At 43.5% G+C, this 21,079-nt stretch overlaps 1 protein-coding gene across 2 annotated transcripts in view; it reads left to right on the top strand.

Annotated features, from left to right (window-relative positions):
- The window catches only part of LOC138663910 (zinc finger protein 271-like), a 29,622-nt gene extending 14,737 nt beyond the window's left edge, over nt 1-14,885 (top strand). For both annotated transcript variants that reach the window (XM_069750278.1, XM_069750279.1), the window contains one exon: nt 10,816-14,885. In XM_069750278.1, the coding sequence (XP_069606379.1) occupies nt 10,816-12,464 (1,649 nt within the window). In that variant the 3' untranslated portion in view covers nt 12,465-14,885. The remainder of the gene's footprint in view (nt 1-10,815) is intronic.
- Nucleotides 14,886-21,079: the final 6,194 nt, after the last annotated feature.

The raw sequence follows: 21,079 nt of genomic DNA, 5'->3' as shown, positions 1-21,079 counted from the left end.
TCTGTCATGTGCTGCTGCCATCCTGCACCCCCGTTCTGTCATGTGCTGCCCTATTCTGTCATGTGCTGCTCCCATCCTGTGCCCCCGTTCTGTCATGTGCTGCTCCCATCCTGCGCCACCATTCTTTAATTTGCTGCTCCCATCCATATGCCCCATACACTGCTCCATAAAGGTTGGTCCCCATAAGATGCTCCATAGTATATGCCCCGTACACTGCTCCATAAAGCTTTATGGCCCCCATAAGATGCTCCATAGTATATGCCCAGTACGCTGTTCCATAAAGGTTTATGGCCCCCATAATATGCTCCATGGTACTGTATATGCCCCTGTACACTGCTCCATTATGGTTTATGGCCCCCATAAGATCAGGGCTGCCACTAGAAATTTTGGGGCCCCATACTGGCAAAATTTTCGGGGCCCCCTTGAGACTCCGCCCAGGCTCCACCCCAGCCCCGCCTCCAGGCTCCACCCCTCGAACTGTCCACAGTCCCACCGCTATCTCTTGGAAAATCTCCACTTCTCACCTATCACACATTAACAGTTCCCATCACCAGATCACACATATAGCCGGCAGCTTTTGTTTTGGCCAAAAGCTTTTTTAAGCCGCCACCAGAACACGGTAGACACTTTTGGCCGGGCCCTACTGTACTGTAACCTACTAAATATTTGTTAAAATATGCAATACAATTTAGGTATATTTTTATTTATTTTTCAATTTTTAAAATGACCTATAATACTACATACAAGGAACAAATACCACAACACTATGACCAGATGACATATTACCACCACAGTGATCGAATAATATAAAATACAAGGAACAAATACCACAACACCATGACCAGACCGCATATTACCACCACATAGTGACTGAATACTACAATACTGATCAGTAATAAAAAAAAAACAACCACAATACTATCACCATCAGTGCCATTATACACAGGAGATCTGTAATTAGTAAGCAGTGTCTGTGTACAGGTAATACAGTGATCACCGGTGACATTATACACAGGAGCTCTGTATATAATGTATAGGTAATACAGTGATCACTGGTGACATTGTACACAGGACCTCTGTATATAGTATACAGTGTATAGTGTCAGTGTATAGTTAACACTGACTCACCAGTGACGTCTCTAGGTGAAGTCCTTCATCTTTCATCCAGCACAGACCGCCATCATTTCTTCAAGCCAGGACTCGTCTCTGCAGGAAATAACACAGTTATCTCGAGTTCCACTTGCAGAATACATTACTTAATTTTCACAGCCTCTACATTACACCACATAAAGAAGGTGACATAGTAACCTGCACAGTAACAGGACCTCCCCCCATTTAAAACAGTATACTCAAAAAATAAAATAAATACATCACTGCAATAATAATATCCCTTAATTAGCCCCTATGATAATATTCGCCATCCTAGCCCCCGTGTGTCTCATTGCAGGCTCCAGCCATATGTTCTCTCATCCTGCCCTCATGAGTATCCATTCTGCCCCATATGATCTCCCCATCCTGCCCCATCTGTCTCCATCGTATCCATCCTGCCCCATCTGTCTCCATTCTGCCCCATCTGTTTCCAATCCTGCCCCATCTGTGTCCAGCACTCTGCCCCATCTGTTTCCAATCCTGCCCCATCTGTGTCCAGCACTCTGCCCCATCTGTGTTCAGCACTCTGCCCCATCTGTGTTCAGCACTCTGCCCCATCTGTGTCCAATCCTGCCCCATCTCTGTCCAGCGCTCTGCCCCATCTCTGTCCAGCGCTCTGCCCCATCTCTGTCCAGCGCTCTGCCCCATCTCTGTCCAGCGCTCTGCCCCATCTCTGTCCAGCGCTCTGCCCCATCTCTGTCCAGCGCTCTGCCCCATCTCTGTCCAGCGCTCTGCCCCATCTCTGTCCAGCGCTCTGCCCCATCTCTGTCCAGCGCTCTGCCCCATCTCTGTCCAGCGCTCTGCCCCATCTCTGTCCAGCGCTCTGCCCCATCTCTGTCCAGCGCTCTGCCCCATCTCTGTCCAGCGCTCTGCCCCATCTCTGTCCAGCGCTCTGCCCCATCTCTGTCCAGCGCTCTGCCCCATCTCTGTCCAGCGCTCTGCCCCATCTCTGTCCAGCGCTCTGCCCCATCTCTGTCCAGCGCTCTGCCCCATCTCTGTCCAGCACTCTGCCCCATCTCTGTCCAGCACTCTGCCCCATCTCTGTCCAGCACTCTGCCCCATCTCTGTCCAGCACTCTGCCCCATCTCTGCCCAGCACTCTGTCCAGCACTCTGCCCCATCTCTGCCCAGCACTCTGCCCCATCTCTTCCCAGCACTCTGCCCCATCTCTGTCCAGCACTCTGCCCCATCTCTGTCCAGCACTCTGCCCCATCTCTGCCCAGCACTCTGTCCAGCACTCTGCCCCATCTCTGCCCAGCACTCTGCCCAATCTCTTCCCAGCACTCTGCCCCATCTCTGTCCAGCGTTCTTCCTTGGGCCCCCGGATCGCCGCTCTAAAAAAAAAAAAAAAGAAGTTCTTCTTACCTGCCGCGCTCCTGCGGCGGGCGAAGTCTCCACGCAGCTGCAGCGTGCATGCACTCGCCGGCGACTGACAATGATGTCAGACGCCGGCGACATGCACGCACGCTGCGGCTGACGTCAGCGCCTGCCAGCCTCAGATTGGCTGGCGGCGCCGCGGCTGTTAACTATTGACGTGCGGGCCCGCGCCCGCACGTCAATAGCTTTAAACAGCTGCAGCATCGGCGCTAAGGGCCCGGTTAGCCTGCGGCTGCCGGTAGGGGCCCGGTGAGCAGATAAGAGGGGGCCCGATGCGGGCCCCCTCTGCTCACCGGGCCCCATACGCCAGTCACGGCCGTCATGCCCTGATGGCGGCCCTGCATAAGATGCTCCATGGTATATGCCCCCGTACACTGCTCCATAAAGGTTTATGGCCCCCATAAGATGCTCCATGGTATATGCCCCCGTACACTGCTCCATTATGGTTTATGGCCCCCATAAGATGCTCCATTGTATATGCCCCCGTACACTTCTCCATTATGGTTTATGGCCCCCATAAGATGCTCCATGGTATATGCCCCCATACACTGCTCCATTATGGTTTATGGCCCCCATAAGATGCTCCATTGTATATGCCCCCGTACACTTCTCCATTATGGTTTATGGCCCCCATAAGATGCTCCATGGTATATGCCCCCATACACTGCTCCATTATGGTTTATGGCCCCCATAAGATGCTCCATAGTATATGCCCCCGTACACTGCTCCATTATGGTTGATGGTCCCCATAAGATGCTCCATGGTATTATATGCCCCTGTACACTGCTCCATTATGGTTGATGGCCCCATAAGATGCTCCATAGTATATGCCCCGTATGCTGCTGCAATATATAAAAAAAAAAATACCATACTCACCTATCGTCGCTGGGCGCCGAGTGCTGGGGGGCCTTAGCAAGCGGGGACACCGGCGCGCTGTGGGGGTCAGGTGCCGGTATCGCCGCTAGCTCAGGCCCCCTGACACTTGCTATATTCACCTGGCCCTGTTCCACAGCTGCGCGCCACCATCTTCCGGCTCCTCTGGCTGTGACTGGTCAGTCAGAGGGCGGCGCGCATTAAGCGCGTCATCGCGCCCTCTGAACTGAACGTCACAGGCAGAGGACTGGGAGACGGAGCCGCACGTAGCGCTGGAACGGGGGACAGGTGAATATACTCACCCTCCTGGCGCGTCCCTGCCTCTCTGTTGGAGATCGCGGTGTGCGTTCAGTGTTTACGCATACCGCGATCTCCTGGGAGCGTCACTCTGTGGGGTCTAGACTGCGCCGGCGCTTGCGCAGTCTATAAAGGCTTCGGACAGAGTGACGCTCCCAGCGTTATATTATAGATATATATATATTTAGTATATTTTTTTATAAAGAGTTAATGCAAGGACGGTAGATGTGAGTCAATGCAGCAGCCAGGACATAAATTATACAAATGCATATGGTAAATATTTGTTGTAATCCAAATGTACAGGGAATAGATTTGTTTGCCTTACCTGTCTCCTCCTGCCCTGTCTAACTGCCATGGTATAACTGCCTGGTACTTTGATAAAATTTGCTTACCTTATATACTCAAGTATAAGCCTATCCGAGTATAAGCCGAGGCACCTAATTTTGTCACAGAAAACTGGGTAAGCTTATTGTCTCGAGTATAAGCCGTGTATGCATTGTCCCCTCATACCTGTCCTGCTATGTGTGGCTCCCCCGGACTCCTAGTTGTATGCATGGCTGGGCATCTTCCCCATCCTCCTCCTTCAATGCATGGCTCAGCATCCTCCGCTTCCTTCCCCTTCTATGCATGGCTCAGCGTCCTCCTCCTATGCATGGCTCCCCGTCCTCTCTCTTCTATGCATGGCTCAGCGTCCTCCCCTTTTATGCATGGAACCGCGTCCTTCCCCATTCTCCCCCATCATACTCACCCTCCTCACGCGGTCCTGCACGTCCCTGCATCTCCGTTGTCGGGCGCCAACATCTCTTCTCTCCTCTGCTAAGCGGTCACATGGGCCCGCTCATTAAGGTAATGAATATGCGCTCTACGCCTATGGGAGTGGAGACGCGTACATATTCATTACCTTAATGAGCGGTACCACGTGATCGCAAAGGAGAGGAGAGCTGCTGGCGCCGGACAACGGAGATGCAGTGATGGAGGGTGAGTATGATGTCACAGCTGTCAGCTCCTGTCGCTGCTCCCCCCACTCACCCGCCGGTTTTCTGGGACTGTGACTTGAGTATAAGCCGAGGGGGGTGTTTTTAGCACAAAAAAATGTGCTGAAAATCTCTGCTGATACACAAGTATATACAGTAGATTAAATGTACAAAAATGCACCCTTGCAATTTTCAACCTTTTAAATTTTTATGCTCTTAAATCAGAGAGATATTTCACAAAAATACTTAATAAATAACTTCCCACATGTCTACTTTACATTAGCACAATTTTTGAAACAATTTTTTTGTTGTTAGCAAGTTATAAGGGTTAGAAGTTGACCAGTAATATCTCATTTTTTTCAACAAAATTTACAAAACCATTTTTTTTAGGACCACATCACTTAGAAGTCACTTGGAGGGGTGTACATGACAGAAAATACCCCAAAGTGACACCATTCTAAAAACTGCACCCCTCTGTGCTCAAAACCACATTCAAGAAGTTTATTAACTCTTTACGTGCTTCATAGGAACTGAAGCAATGTGGAAGAAAAAAAATGAACATTTAACTTTTCTTCACAAACATTTTACTTCAGAACCAATTTTTTTTATTTCACAAGTGTAAAAATAGAAAATGAACCACAATAGTTGTTGTGCAATTTCTCTTGAATACGCCGATAACCACTGTTTGGGAGCACCGCAGAGCTCGGAATGGAAGGAGCACCGTTTGACTTTTTCAATGTAGAATTGGCTGGAATTGAGATAGAACACCATGTCGCGTTTGGAAAGTCCCTGATGTGCCTAAACAGTGAAAAGCCTCTAGAAATGACACCATTTTGGAAACTACACCCCCAAAAGGAACTTATCTAGATGTGTGGTGAGCACTTTGAACCCCTAAGTGCTTCACAGAAGTTTATAACGTAGAGCCGTGAAAATGAAAAATCATACTTTTTCAACAAAAATTATCTTTTTGTCCCCATTTTTTATTTTTCCAAGTGTAACAGGAGAAATTAGTCCACCAAAGTATTTGTGCAGTTTGTCCTGAGTATGCTGATACCCCATATGTGGGGGTAAACCACTGTTCGGGTGCATGGCAGAGCTCAGAAGGATGGGAGCACAATTTGACTTTTGGAACACAAAATTATTTGGCTGGAATCAATGGTGGCGCCATGTTGCATTTTGAGCCCTCCTGATCTACCTAAACAGTGGAAACTCCCCAATTCTAACTCTAACCCTAACACACCCCTAACCCTAATCCCAACCCTAACCATAACTCTAACCACAAACCTAATGCTAACACACCCCTAACCCTAATCGCAACCCTAACCCTAATCTCAACTTTAGCCCTAACTCTAACACCAACGCTAACACCATGCGAATCCTAATGTTGACCTTAGCCCTAGCCCTAACCCTAACTTTCAAAATAGAAATAAATATATATTTTTATTTTATTATTTTTCCCTAACTAAGGGGAAGATAAAGGGGGGGAGTTTATTTACTATTTTTTATATTTTGATCACTGTGATAGGGTCTACCACAGTGATCAAAATGAACCAATAGGAAAAATTTCCTGTTGTTGCTGGGTGCCGGCCGGCAGATTTCGGCGGGCGCACTGCGCATGCGCCCACCATTTTCTCCCAGAAGTAGATGCCGGGGGACTACAAGGGGGGATTCCTGGACACCACAGGTACCGGAGGGGTGATCGGGGGACCCTATTTCTTTCTCCTCTGTGCGATCACATCAGAGGAGAGAGAGAAACTAAATGGAGAGTCGGACTTTTTTTGTGGTTGCCGTTATACTGTTAATAACAGTGATTGCAACATCGAGGTCGGTAAAAACAGACCCAAATCATGTTCGTTGGGGTCTCGGCTACCCCCGTCAGCCGAGACCCTGGACAAAATGCGACCCTGGGGGAACTAGAACTTTAAACCTGCTACGGCGCTGTGGTTTAAGTACCCTTAACTGCCATGGTTAAAAGGCATATCGGCAGTCATTAATGGGTTAAAGGCTTTAAAAATCAGGAATATACATAAATTTTACATGATTATAAATTATTTAAAAAAATCATTTAGAATTAATTTTTCTATCTGCTGGCTAACACGGTACCAAGATATATTTCTTTCCTGTGTTAAAAAAATCAATAATGCACTAAACATTATTTGTTAGAAAAAGAAGAAAAAGTAAGTAGATACAATTCAAATACTCCTCAGATCTCATCCCCCTATATTTATATATCCAGAAGGATTCTCTGTGCATTTAAGTTTGACCATTCTTAATAATTTATGTTTGACCATTCTTGAACGTACGCCTGAGACCAGTCCGTATCGGATAGAGATGCTGAATGCAGAGTCCTTCTGGATATATAACTTGGCTCCTTTGCATCCAGAAGGTTTCAACAACCCATTAATTGAACATCATATAACTTAGCTAGGTGAGGTCCTGATTAATAGTAGTATTAAATGTATCTATAAACACAAATAAGTTTTGGCTAAATAATCCAGATCTAGTGGAGCCGTCCAGGGGGATGGGTTCCTTGGAGTTTTTGAATTGTATCTACTAATATTTTCTTAACTTTCTAACAATTAATGTTAAGTGTATTATTTATCTTCAATATTGTTTTGTAAATTATACAATCATGTAAAATTTGTGTATATTCATGATTTTTAAAGCCTGTATGCAGTTAATCAACCAATCACGTCAATGCCGTCCCTGAAACGTGTTGTGTGTTGAATAAATCAACTCTTCTTATCTGACCTGGCTGGTTCCTGACTCAGAGCATTGTGCCCTGTGGATTTCCTTCCCCCACCTTTCATCGTTTTTTCACTTCTTCTGTAGAGGTTAGTTTCTTTTTTAAATACAGAAATGTGGATTTTCAAGGCCATGCAAACTGCTACTCGCCTGTCTCAGCTCCAATGACCAATCAGGGAGGAGCAAGTTTGCAAATTTCAATAAATTTGACTCAATTCCACATGAATTCAAATATTTTTAAATTTGATTTGCGGTTTGCAAAAGGAAAAGAAAAAAAACAACTTTCCTGGCACCATTTCCTACATTGTTGAAGCATCAGAGGAGGGGCTCGACTTCATAAGAGGCGCCCTCTGCTGGTTGTCCTCATATGAACTCGAGCCTGGGAGCTTTCTAGGAAAGTTCCCACGATCTAGGAACAACCAGCAGAGGGCGCCTCACCGCAAATGAAGGTAAATATAGGTCATTGACCTACTTTACCTTCATTCCCCGGGGTTTTGCAGCCACGAACAACGTTGCATTAGCAAAGCTCGTGGCTGCAAAATATTTTAACCCCTTCAGATGGATTTACATCGTTGGACTTTACAGATCTGCGGAAGGTAAGGATATTGTTGGTTTATTATGTTTTTTTTGTTACAGAACGAGGGTCTTCAGTGATTGGATTGGGCGTTGAATAAAATATTACAACAACCTTTGTTTTTATTTCATTAAAATAATTTTTAATAATGTGTTTGTGTATTTTTTTTAACCCTTTACTAGTATTGGATTAATAATGGATATGTGTCATAATTGACGCCTCTCCATTATTAATTTGGCTTAATGTCACCTTACAATAGCAAGGTGGCATTAACCCTTCATTACCCCATATCCCACCGCTACACGGGAATGGGAAGAGAGTGGCCAAGTGCCAGAATAGGCGCATCTTCCAGATGTGCCTTTTCTGGGGTGGCTGGGGGCAGGTGTTTTTAGCCAGGGGGGGGCCAATAACCGTGGACCCTCTCCAGGCTATTAATATCTGCCCTCAGTCACTGGCTTTACTACTCAGGCGGAGAAAATTGCGCGGGAGCCCACGCCAATTTTTTCCGCCATTTAACCCTTTAATTTAGTAGAACGGCCAAATTTTGCATATACACACTACTAACATTAGTAGTGTGGAATATGCAAAAAAAAAGGGGGATATGACATGGTTTACTGTATGTAAACCATGTCTCAAATCATGTCGGGTTTAGGAAGGAGAGAGCAAAAGCCGGTAATTGAATTACCGGCTTTAAAGCTATCTCGCGCTGGAAGAAATATTAAAATATATATATATATGTTTCACTGACATATATATATATACCTATTCTATGTGTACACATTTATTCTACCTATTCTTCTGTAAGCTGTCAGTGTGATTTTACTGTACACCGCAATGAATTACCGGCTTTTCTCTCTAACACCGCTGCGTATTTCTCGCAAGTCACACTGCTGGTCCGTGTGTGATCCGTATTTTTCAGGCTTCCATAGACTTTCATTGGCGTATTTCTTACGCAGTACGGTGACAAACGAAGCATGCTGCGATTTTCTACGGCCGTAGAAAGCCGTATAATACGGATCAGTAAAATACGGCAGATAGGAGCAGGGGCATAGAGAATAATTGTGCCGTTTGTTTTGCGAGTTTTACGGACGTAGTTTCTGCGCTCATACGTCCGTAAAACTCGCAAGTGTGACGGCGGCCTTATGGTCAGTGGGTAAATTTCTCACTTCTATAGAAAGTAAGCTCTTTATAGTCAGTGAGGTCCACACTCTCAATTTTTCCCTTCTGTGGTGTAGAAGCTCTTATTCCTAGGAGAGTTCTCTCTCTCTCTTTCCTCTTCCCCACGTGTATTTACTGAGCAATTATAAGCTTTCCAGTATTGAAATTTGCTCAAATTTATTAGCGACAAATCAAATTTTCTTAAAATATTTTGTGAATTTTAAATTTAAATAAATCTGCTCATCTTTAGCTGGGTTTTCTCCAATAGCCTAGTGAACTACTATGAAACCATTACCGATGACCTTTTAAGGCCGATGCAGACCGCTATTTGCGTCTGTCTATTTCTGATTACTGGAAATATTCTCTTCAACAAACTCCTGTTGTTTATTAATTATTTGCATTTACTTCCGGTCTCAGACCTGTAGTTCATCTCTTCATCTGCTGTTATCATACCATTCTCTTCTTTAGTGATGTTCACACTACTAATCCTACTGCAACATTGCGTATCTTCTCTGCAAGCCAGTGTTCAATTTGACTGTTCAACACTGCTGTATTCGTCCCTGCCATCGCCTATCTGCTGATAGCATACAACTCTTTAAGCATTTGTTTGTGGCAAGTTCTGGATTAGCTATACATCTCCTGTTCCTATGAATGTCTATATTCCTGTTTTCATGTCTTCTGGCGTTTCCTGCTCCTGCCTATTTGATTTTAGACTGTGGATCGCATTGTTCTCCCTGAGATAAGCTATAGGCCAACGTGTCAGCAGTTGTTTTTCTTATACAGAACATAGAAGGGCTCCTGTGTATGGTAGAGTGGGCTGAGAGGGCTGTCTGCCGAACACCTTCTAAGGCTGGTGTCACACTTGCGAGTGCAATGCGAGAAACTCGCATTAATAGAGCTGCATAGAAATACATGCAGCTACACACTTCGGTCCTGAGTGCCGGCGGCAGTGTCGGGTATTGATGTGAGTTTCTCCCATTGCACTCGCAAGTGTGACACCGGCCTAATATGTATGGTCGGCTTATCTCTGCACTGCTGCCAACCACAGCAGGTTTGCGCAACACAGTGTTTGCTGACTCAAAAGCCTTCTTTCTGGAGCCTCAAAGTGATCTGATGTGTCAGAGTAGAGGCGGAGACAACATATGCCCTCAGAAGTCATTGAATAGTGTTTAGAGAAAAGAGTAGAGGGACAAAAAAAAACATATGTCCTGAAGGTCATATCAGGCTTCAACTACAGATGAAGTCAAACTTTTCTGCCACTAATATAAGAGCGTGTCAAAGTAACACCCCTCATTTAAACACACTAACTGGTACAAGACTTTTGGGTTTAACCTGTGGCTTAAGGTGTATGCACGTTATAGCAGGCAAGCGTACACAACATAGAAAAAAAATATGAATGTATTCATTTCCCAAAGGAAAATTTTTATATCCACTGACACTGGGTTGTTAACTTCAGAAACACATATTGAAGATGATATCCACTTCCTTTACAATTGCCAAAGTGTTTGTGTGGTCCAGAGCTTAATATTTCCACAAAATAAAATATCTGGCTCAAGGGGGAAGTCTTGCAATTTGTGTGGAAATTTTCTACATGGAAATGTTATAAAATGGCAAAATAATGTTAAGGTTATATTATTAAAAATAATCAAATCAATTTTATTCTTGGCAGATGATTGTACCAGGAGCTCAGAGGGATATCCTACATTTTCAGATTTTAATGAAGATCATTGCATCACAGGAGTTACGTATGACGAACATGCCTTCATCTCAGATACATCCTCAGCCTTTCACAGCAAAGACCTACCACCTGGTCCTTTTAAACAAACCCTATCTTATGATTCTAAAAGACACAAAAGGAATATTGAATATCAAAGAGCTCACAAAGTGAAGAAGCCATATTCATGTTCAGATTGTGGCAAATGTTTTAATCAGAAATCAAACCTTGCTGCACATCAGAGGATTCACACAGGGGAAAAGCCATTTTCATGTTCAGAATGTGAGAAATGCTATAGTATTAAATCAGCTCTTGTTATACATCAGAGAATTCACACAGGGGAGAAACCATTTTCATGTTCAGAATGTGAAAAAAGCTTTAATCAAAAATCAGATCTTGTTAGACATGAGAGAACTCACACAGGGGAGAAGCCATATTCCTGTGCAGTATGTGGGAGATGTTACAGTGTTAAATCAAATCTTGTTAAACATGAGAGAAACCACTTAGAAAAGGAGCCAATTTCATTTTTTGAATGTGGAACAAATTTTAATATTAAATCAAATACAGTTACACATCAGAGCATTCACGAAGCGTATAAGCAATTTTCATGTTCGGAATGTGGGAAATGTTTTAACCATAAATCAGATCTTGTTAGACATCAGCGAATTCACACAGGAGTTTTACCATTTTCATGTTCACAGTGTGGTAAAAGGTTTAACCAAAAATCAGATCTTGTTAGACATCAGAGGAGTCACACAGGGGCAAAGCCATATTTTTGCTTAGAGTGTGGAAAATGTTTTAAGCAGAAATACAATCTTATTACACATCAGCGAACTCACACAGGGGAGAAGCCATTCTCATGTTCAGAATGTGGGAAACGTTTTAAGATTAAATCGGCTCTTCTTATACACCAGAGAATTCACACAGGGGAAAAACCATTTTCATGTACAGAATGTGGAAATTGTTTTCATCAAAAAACAGATCTTGTTAGACATGAGAGAAGTCACACAGGGAAGAAGCCGTTTTTATGCTCAAAATGTGGGAAATGTTATAGTGTTAAGGCAAGTCTAATTGCACATCAAAGAATTCACACAGCAGCCAGGTCATTTTTACATGCAGAATGCGGAAAACATTATAGTATTAAATCAAAAATCCAACATGAGAGCATTAACACAGATGATAAACCATTTTCATGCTCAAAATGTGGGAAACATTATAGTGCTAAATCATATCTGGTTACACATCAGAAAATTCACACAGGGGAAAAGCCATTTTCATGTTTAGAATGTGGACATGGTTTTAACCAAAAATCAGATCTTGTAAGACATCAGAGAACTCACACAGGGGAGAAGTCATTTTCATGTTTAGAATGTGGGAAATTATTTCACCAGAAATATAATCTTCTTACGCATCAGAGAAGTCACACAGGGGAGAAACCATTTTCATGTCCAGGATGTGGTAAATCTTTTACTCGGAAAGCAAATCTGGTTGCGCATCAAAAAAACTCACATAGGGAAGAAGCCAAACTCATGCCCAGAGTACTGGGAATTTGTGAGCCACGGGAAACATCTTCTGAACCATCAAAGAACTCACCTGAGAATTAGTCGTTTTCTTTGAAGAAAAAACTTTTTTTTTACCAATCCAATCACAGACTCATAACAGAGCATGTACATTAAGGATTGCTTAGGCTGGTGTTGGTGCAATATCAAAACGTTTCTTTATATGTTGTACAGTACCTTATGACCTACTTTATCCTCCTCAGGAACAAAAAGACAGGTTGGTAGCAGTAATTAATTTAGGCATTTTTATTTAAAATGTAAATGTTTTGTCTCTATACTGGAACCTTCAGATAAAATGTCAGTAGATAAAGATAGTAGTATCATGATCTTATGTAAACAAAAAATGGGTACAAGCAAAAAGATTTTTCATGATGTGTTATGCAGAAGATTTTATAAACACTCTAAATTTAACTATCCTGTGCTGGTACAGATAGATCTCCATTTGAGTATGTGGTAACAGATTAATCTGACTATGACTAATTATTAAGTAAAGTTTGCAGAGTGTCAGGTAATTAATTACATCAGAACTTTGGGATGCCTAGCAATCTCTCTTGTAAAGCTAATTGAGCTGTCCGTACACTCCCAGAATCTTTTTGGGGCACACCTTAGAGGCAAATAGTGCTTTCTTCAACTGAAAGGCTAGATCCTTAGGTCACGAATAGAACAGACATTTCATAACTTTCCCAATTTTTTATGAAAAAATATTCAGCACATACTGAATTGTACTACTCTATACAAATTATTATATATTGTCAGTCGGTCCATTTTATACCGACTCTGGCTCCACAGCTCTGCTTTCCAGTATTGAGATTCGAGTGCATATGTTCACCACAAAGAAATATTTGGGGGAAAAACAGGATATTATCAACCCACATCTGTCTTTTTAGCCGTGGCTGGTTAGAATTTATAGGGTGACCCAGTGTCATTTTTTTTATGGAGTTCCCCATAAATTCCATAGGAAAGGCTAAGAAAACAACTGTGATCTTTTATTATTGGCCTGGGTACCTTTTGGGATTAGTAACATCAGCCCCAGCCGTGGGCTTTCCCTCTGTTGGTTTTCAAAATTACCCATGAGCCCATGTAAATTTTTTACATTTATTTTACGCACAATGTACACAGCGGGTACTGAATACAACTCATGTCAATGTCGCATTATCATACTGATCTCAGGGATACCAGGCGACAATGATCAAATCTGTCTTCAGCACCCGGGACCTGGGAACAGCACTGCTTTTTTTCTGGCGCCGGTTATCTGTGTGTCATCAATGTGCGGAATGCATTGTGTACGTGATGCACGTAAAAAAACTGATGTCTGCAGTTTTTCACACGGTCCTGACATGTGCGCACCGCCATTGAATTCAGTGGGTGTGCGTGGGTCCATATTTGTGGTCCTAAAAATGGATGTGTGAAGGAGGGACCCACTTTTACTCTGCATCTAGCACTTAGAAACCCTGTTCTAAAATACAAGTCACCTGAGAAATTTACTTGGAAGAAATGAATCGGGACTTTTACTAAGGGAGAATGCAGGGCCTCCATTGTAGGGCTAGCTGTAGACTGTCCTTGTCAGGGTGGGACTACTTGGGGTTTCAGACGAATGTAGCCACTTTAGAGATCTGTATGGCTAGACTGCAACCCTTTTTCCCTGTATGATTCCTACCAACTGCAGCAAAGAACACAATAAGGAATGCTCTCACTCATTCTATGTCTAGCCATTTGGTGATCTTAAATGTATCAGGGACCATGGATTGGCTAACCTGACAGTGTCTGTAGTTTACATAACAAAATCCTGCTGACAGGTTCACTTTAAGACTATTGTGTATGCCTGTAACATCCTCCAGCATGACTGGTTTGGCAGTGGGTCAGTAATAGTGTGGGGTGGCATTTCTTTAGATGGCCTGACTGCCATTAGGTACTGAGAGGACTTCCGTATGAGACCATATGCTGGTGCGGTTGGCCCCTGGGTTTCTCCTAATGCAGGACAATGCCAGACCTCATGTAACTGGAGTGTGTCAGCAGTTCCTGCAAGATGAAGGCATTGAAGCTATGGACTGGCCCGCCCATTCCCCACATCTGAATCCGATTGAACACATCTGGGACATCATGTCTTGCACCATTCACCAACGTCAAGTTGCACCACAGACTGTCCAGGAGTTGGCGGATGCTTTAGTCCAGGTCTGGGAGATCCCTCAGGAGACCATTCGCAGCCTCATCAGGAGCATGCCCAGGCGTTGTAGGGAGGTCATACAGGCATGTGGAGGCCACACACACTACTGAGCATCATTTCCTTGTCTTGAGGCATTTCCACTGAAGTTGGATCAGCCTGAAACTTGATTTTCCACTTTGATTTTGAGCATCATTCCAACTCCAGACCTCCGTGGGATACTAGTTGGGATTTACGCTGATCATTTTTATGTTTTACTGTGCTCAACACATTCCACTATGCAATGAATAAAGATTTACAACTGGAATATTTCATTCAGTGATATCTGGGATTTGGGATTTTAGTGTTCCCTTTATTTTTTTTGAGCAGTGTATATATCTTTATATTTCATAGACCGATAGAAAGCAGAATAGCCGATAATTCATTTGTCGGCTTCTGTGAAATCATTGGAGAAGCCAACAGGTTAGAAGACATGGTTAGTAGTTTGTGTGTAAAATTTGGGACCTGTATGTATTTAACAAAAGAATTTTCACAGAAAAATCTGGAGTGGGCTTCCAAGCAATTTTCTGCGCCAGAGGGAAAGCCAGTGACTGAGGGCAGATATTAATAGCCTAGAGAGGGACCATGGGTATTGCCCTCCCCCGCGCTGACTAAAAACATCTGCCCCCAGCCACCCCAGGAAAGGCGCATCTGTAAGAAGCGCCAATTCTGGCACTTAGCTTCTCTATTTCCACTGCCCTGTAGTGGTGGCATATGGGGTAATATGGGGTTAATGTCACCTTTGTATTGTAAGGTGACATTAAGCCTGGCTTAGTAATGGAGAGGTGTCTATAACACACCTATCCATTACTAATCCTAAATTTTGTAAAGGGTTAAATCAACACACAGGCATAAAAAAGTATTTTAATGAAATGTAAGACCACAAAGTTTTGCCATCTTTATTCTTCTACTAATCCAAGCGATGCCCTCTATCTCCTGTAATAAATAAAAAACCAACAGGATACCATACCTGTCCAGCGTACAGTCAGTCCCACAGCGTAATCCATATCTAGGGGTTCAATAGTTTACAATCGGGAGCATCAGTGAAGTCAGCGCAGCCTCTCAGCCTGACCCATGGCTTGAGCGTGAGAAAATGACAGTTCAATAGGACTTGTGAAAATCACCAAGCATTTACTCTGTTTTTTTCAGGCAGTCCACATAGTGAATGAGCAGAGTGAAGTTCAAGCATGCGCACCTTTGCATCATTCATATAGAACCCCATTCTTAGAATTGCTGCGAGTCAGTCTCTTCAGCTCCTCCCCCACCAAGTGCTTAGTACTTATTCTCTATCCCAGCTTTCGATTCTGGGAAAACTTTTAAGAATCTGTAGTCTGGATAATAGTGATGAGCGAACGTGCTTGGATAAGGTGTGCTAACCGGATGAACGTGTGCTAACCGAGTGTCTTTGAAAAATATGTTAGAATTCCTGTGGCTGCATGTCTCATGGCTGCTCGATAGAAAATCCCTGCATATGTGGTGGCTAACAAACAGGCAACTTGGAGACTTGAACATATTTTTCGAGGACGCTGAAGACACTCGGTTAGCACACGAGCATGCTCGCTCATCATTACTGGCTAAGTAATTTTATGATTATCTTACAAATTTAATTTGATATACAAAGGATAAAGAAATATAGAGAGAAACACAAGCCAATACATTTGAAATGGAAGTTCCAGACAGAAAACAATTTGGCAGAGTGGTGCGTGAGTAGTGATTTTAGTGATGCAGTATATTGACTTCCACAGGAAGAAAGAAAGGAGGTGACACTCACCGGTTACCTTTAGTCTTGTTTATTTCACTATATCCACAATGGGAGAGAAGGGCAAATACATAATAAGGCACTGGCCACTCCACATTGTTCGATGCTTTCTATGGCTCTTGTGTTACGATATTGTCGAGCTCCTTAAGTATGCTCCATGACAAATTATCCTGGCAACCGTTAAAGGGAACCGGTCACACCCAAAATCGAAGGTGAGCTAAGCCCATTGGCAGGGGCTTATCTACAGCATTCTGGAATGCTGTAGATAAGCCCCCGATGTATCCTGAAAGATGAGAAAAAGAGGTTAGATTATACTCACCCAGGGGCGTTCCTGCTGCGGTCCGGTCCGAAGGGTGTTGCGGTCCGGTCCAGCGCTTCCCATCTTCTTACGATGACGCCCTCTTCTTGTCTTAACGCTTGCGGCTCTGCCCTGTTGAGGGCAGAGCAAAGTACTGCAGTGCGCAGGCGCCGGGAAAGGTCAGAGAGGCCCGGCGCCTGGGCACTGCAGTACTTTGCTCTGCCCTCAAGAGGGCAAAAAGAGGACATCATCGTAAGAAGATGGGAGGACCCGGACCACGACACCCATCAGATCGGACCGCCCGCCCAGGTGAGTATAATCTAACCTCTTTTTCTCATCTTTCAGGATACATCGGGGCTCATCTACAGCATTACAGAATGCTGCAGATAAGCCCCTGATGCCGGTGGGCTTAGCTCACCTTCGATTTTGGGGGTGACAGGTTCTCTTTAAACAGTGTATATACATAAAACACTATGATATACTCTGTAAGGAGAAAAGTATTGAGACACACCTATTAATATCTGAATTCAAAGCTTTTTATTCCATCCCATTGGCTGGGGTGTTAAAACACTGGATTACGTACCGGTAATGCTCTTTTATAGAGCCACGACAGCACCCACTTGAGAGAGGGTATCCGCCCTAGGAACAGGAAACCCTATGGAGAGAATAAAAGGGGCGGTCCCCCTCGCTCCCACAGTTGGGTTACAGAGATTGCGAGGAACTGCCCACCAGATTTTAGTAGGACATTCAATATTATCGTTTAATATTAGTTAACTTAAGTATGGCTAACTACAAGAACCGAACACCCTTAACCGTGCTCCTAAACAAAATAAACCTATTAGGGTGGGAAGTGAAGGGGTGCTGTCATGGCTCTATAAAAGAGCATTACCGGTACGTAATCCGGTGTTTTCTCTTCGCCACGACAGCACCCACTTGAGAGACTTTCAGAGATAGTCATTTGGGAGGGATTACCGTGTTAAGAACTGATCTACCAAAGGACAAGTCAGATGAACAAGATAAGTCCAATCTATAGTGATTATAGAAGGTAGTAGGAGAAGACCAAGTTGCGGCCTTACATATCAGTTCTATCGGAACCTCCGCTCTTTCAGCCCAGGATGATGCAATCGCCCGGGTGGAATGTGCCTTTACGGTCTCAGGCGGATTCTCCCCTTTGGATAAATATGGCCAGACATATTGCATTACGAATCCACCGAGATAGAGTACCCTTCGTGATTCCAGCTCCTTTCCTATGACCCTGGAAGGAAACAAAGAGAGCCCTGCTCTTCCTCCAGGCACTAGTCCTATCTAAATAGGCTAATATGGCTCTCCTCACATCTAATGTGTGGTATTTTTGTTCTTCCTGACTTGTAGGGTTATCATAAAAGGAGGGAAGGAAAATTTCTTGTGATCTGTGAAATTTAGTGCATACTTTGGGTAAGTATGAAGGGTCTGTCTTTAGGACAACTCTATCTGGGAATATTGACATAAAGGGAGGATCTATCGATAGCGCCTGTATGTCACTTACTCTTCTCGCTGATACGAAGGCGACAAGAAGAGCTGTCTTGAGGGAGACATGTTTTATGTGAGCTGAATGTAGTGGCTCAAAAGGGTGGTCTGTTAGAGCTTCAAGTACTAAATTAACATCCCAAGGTGGTACATGGGGAATTCGAACTGTCTCTGACCTCTGGCATGCTGCAACAAACCTGGCTACCCACTTATTACCTGCGATATCGTGACCATATAAAGCCCCCAGCACAGAAATGTGTACTTTTAAGGTACTGACCGCTAGGCCTAAATCGCGCCCTTTTTGAAGAAATTCTAGAATCGTAGGAATATGAATTTTGTTTGACAGGGCCGTTGGGTAGAGGTTTAGAAATTTTTTCCACACTCTTGCATAGATGGAGGTAGTGGATTTTTTTCTACTTAGTAGCAGAGTGTCAATCACTTTGTTTGAGAACCCTCTCATCTTTAGCAGCTGCTTCTCAAATTCCAGGCTGTTAACCGTAGACCCTTCACATGAGGGTGGTTGAAGGGGCCCTGGAAAAGAAGATCCCGATCCTCCGGGAGGATCCATGGGTCTGAGATCGACATAATAATAATAATAATAATAATAATAATAATAATAATTTTTATTTATAATGCGCCAACATATTCCGCAGCGCATTACAGTTTAACAGTTTCAAACACAAAAGTCATAAGTAACAACATTAACAATACAATAATTAAAGCAAAATAAGACGACCCTGCTCGTGAGAGCTTACAATCTACAATGAGGTGGGGGAGATGCAAAGTACAGGTGTGTATTTACAATGATGTATTTACAATCATGGTCCAGCCATCTTCAGGGGTTGGGGAATAGATGGGGATAGTGAATGGGCTATACACATACACAAACATAAAATGACATGGCTCTCAGCCAGGAAAACCATGGCCTCTTGGGCCAGAACGGAGCGATTAAGATCACGTTTGCTCTGTCCTCCCTTATCTTCCTGATTACTGTCGGAAGTAGTATCAGCGGGGAAAAGGCATATGCCTTCTTGAACACCCATGGCACTTGTAGGGCGTCGAAGATATCTGGATTGTCGGATCGGAACAATGATGCGAACTTTTTGACTTGCTTGTTTTGTTTTGTCGCAAAGAGATCTATCTCGAGAGTGCCCCATTTCTTTACTATCATGCAAAAGATACGACGACTTAGAACCCATTCTCCTTGGTGGAGAGTGTGGTGACTGAGGAAATCTGCTCTCGAATTGTCGATTCCTCTCACATGCAGCGCTGATAGGGATAGAAGGTGCTCCTCTGCTATGGCTAGAATGTTGTCGGCTATAGACATGAGTGCTTCTGATCTTGTTCCTCCTTGGTGGTTTATATATGCTACTGCTGTCATGTTGTCTGAAAGGACTCTTGTATGCGTTCCGTGTAGCTGCAGAAGAAATTTAGATAAGGCATGATAGATAGCCTTCAGCTCTTTTTTATTAGAAGAATCATCTGATTCTCTAAGAGACCACAGACGTTGCACTATTTGATCTCCTAAGTGTGCTCCCCAACCACTAGGACTGGCATCAGTGAAGATAGTTTTTGAAGGTTTAACCACCCAGGGAACCCCACTGGAAAAATGATCCGGATTTAACCACCAAGTGAGAGATTGTATCACGTCTGTTGGTAAAGAAATACGACTATCTAATCGGCCCTGTAATTTTTCTTCCTCACGAAGTATTGTATACTGTAATTTCCTGCTATGGAATTGGGCCCACGGAACAGCTGGAATACAAGATGTGAAGGAACCAAGAAGGGACATACCTTCTCTTAGGGAAATTAGGGGGTTGTTAATCACCGATTGTACCTTGTTTATGATTGTTATTTGTTTCGACTCGGGAAGAAAGCACATTTGATTTGTAGAGTCTAGAATAATTCCTAAAAATTTTTGATTAGTTGTGGGGGACAATCTAGATTTTTCCCAATTTACTAACCACCCTAACCCCTGTAGGGACGAAATTGAATCAGATACACGCTGATGACATTGAGAAAGGGAATTCCCGACTATCAATAGGTCATCTAAATATGGTATTATGAGGGTATTTTTTAACCTCAAATATGACATCACCTCTGACATTAGTTTTGTGAAAACTCTAGGGGCTATTGATAGTCCAAAGGGCATTGCTGTGTATTGATAATGCCGAATTTGACCTTTGATCATAACTGCCACCCGTAGATATTGTTGATGCTCACTGAAGATTGGAAGATGATAATATGCATCCTTAAGGTCAAGGACTGCCATGAAGCAATGGGGAAACAGAAGCTTAATAGTTGACCGAATAGATTCCATTTTAAAAGTTTGGTTCTCTAAGAAGACGTTCAGTCTCTTAAGGTTAATTATTGTTCTATATGATCCGTCTGGTTTCAGAATCAAAAATAAAGGGGAATAAATCCCCCTTCCTTTTTGATTAAAAGGGACTTCCACCAATACTCCTTTGGACAGGAGAGTTATTATTTCCTGTTCCAAGGCCTCTTGTTGTGATTGTGACACTAAGGAAGTCAGAAAAAATGAGTCCGGGGGGACTTGGGAAAATCTTAATTTTAGACCCGTAGTTATAAGGCTAGTTGCCCATGGATTAGAAGTTATTGCCAGCCATTGCGTAGAGAAGAAGGGCAACCTACCACCAACAGGTAGATCTGTCCTAATGGGGTTTATCCTCAGGTTTGAAAGGGCGTTTCCCGAAAAAGGCTCCTTTTTGCTTAAAGTCTTTATTAGCCCAACGGTCCTGGTTTTTATAGTCCCGTCTTCTGTTGAACATGGGCTTTCGAAACGCTCTCCTATAAGATGGAAGATAAGTGTTATTGGGGAACCCTTTCTTCCTCTCACCCGCTTTGGTGATAATCTCATCCAACTGAGTACCAAATAG

The sequence above is a fragment of the Ranitomeya imitator genome, chromosome 2, assembly GCF_032444005.1.
Source record: "Ranitomeya imitator isolate aRanImi1 chromosome 2, aRanImi1.pri, whole genome shotgun sequence".
Lineage (NCBI taxonomy): Eukaryota > Metazoa > Chordata > Amphibia > Anura > Dendrobatidae > Ranitomeya > Ranitomeya imitator.
The sequence above is the reverse complement of the archived record's forward strand: the minus strand, read 5'-3'. Positions and strand labels throughout refer to the sequence as shown.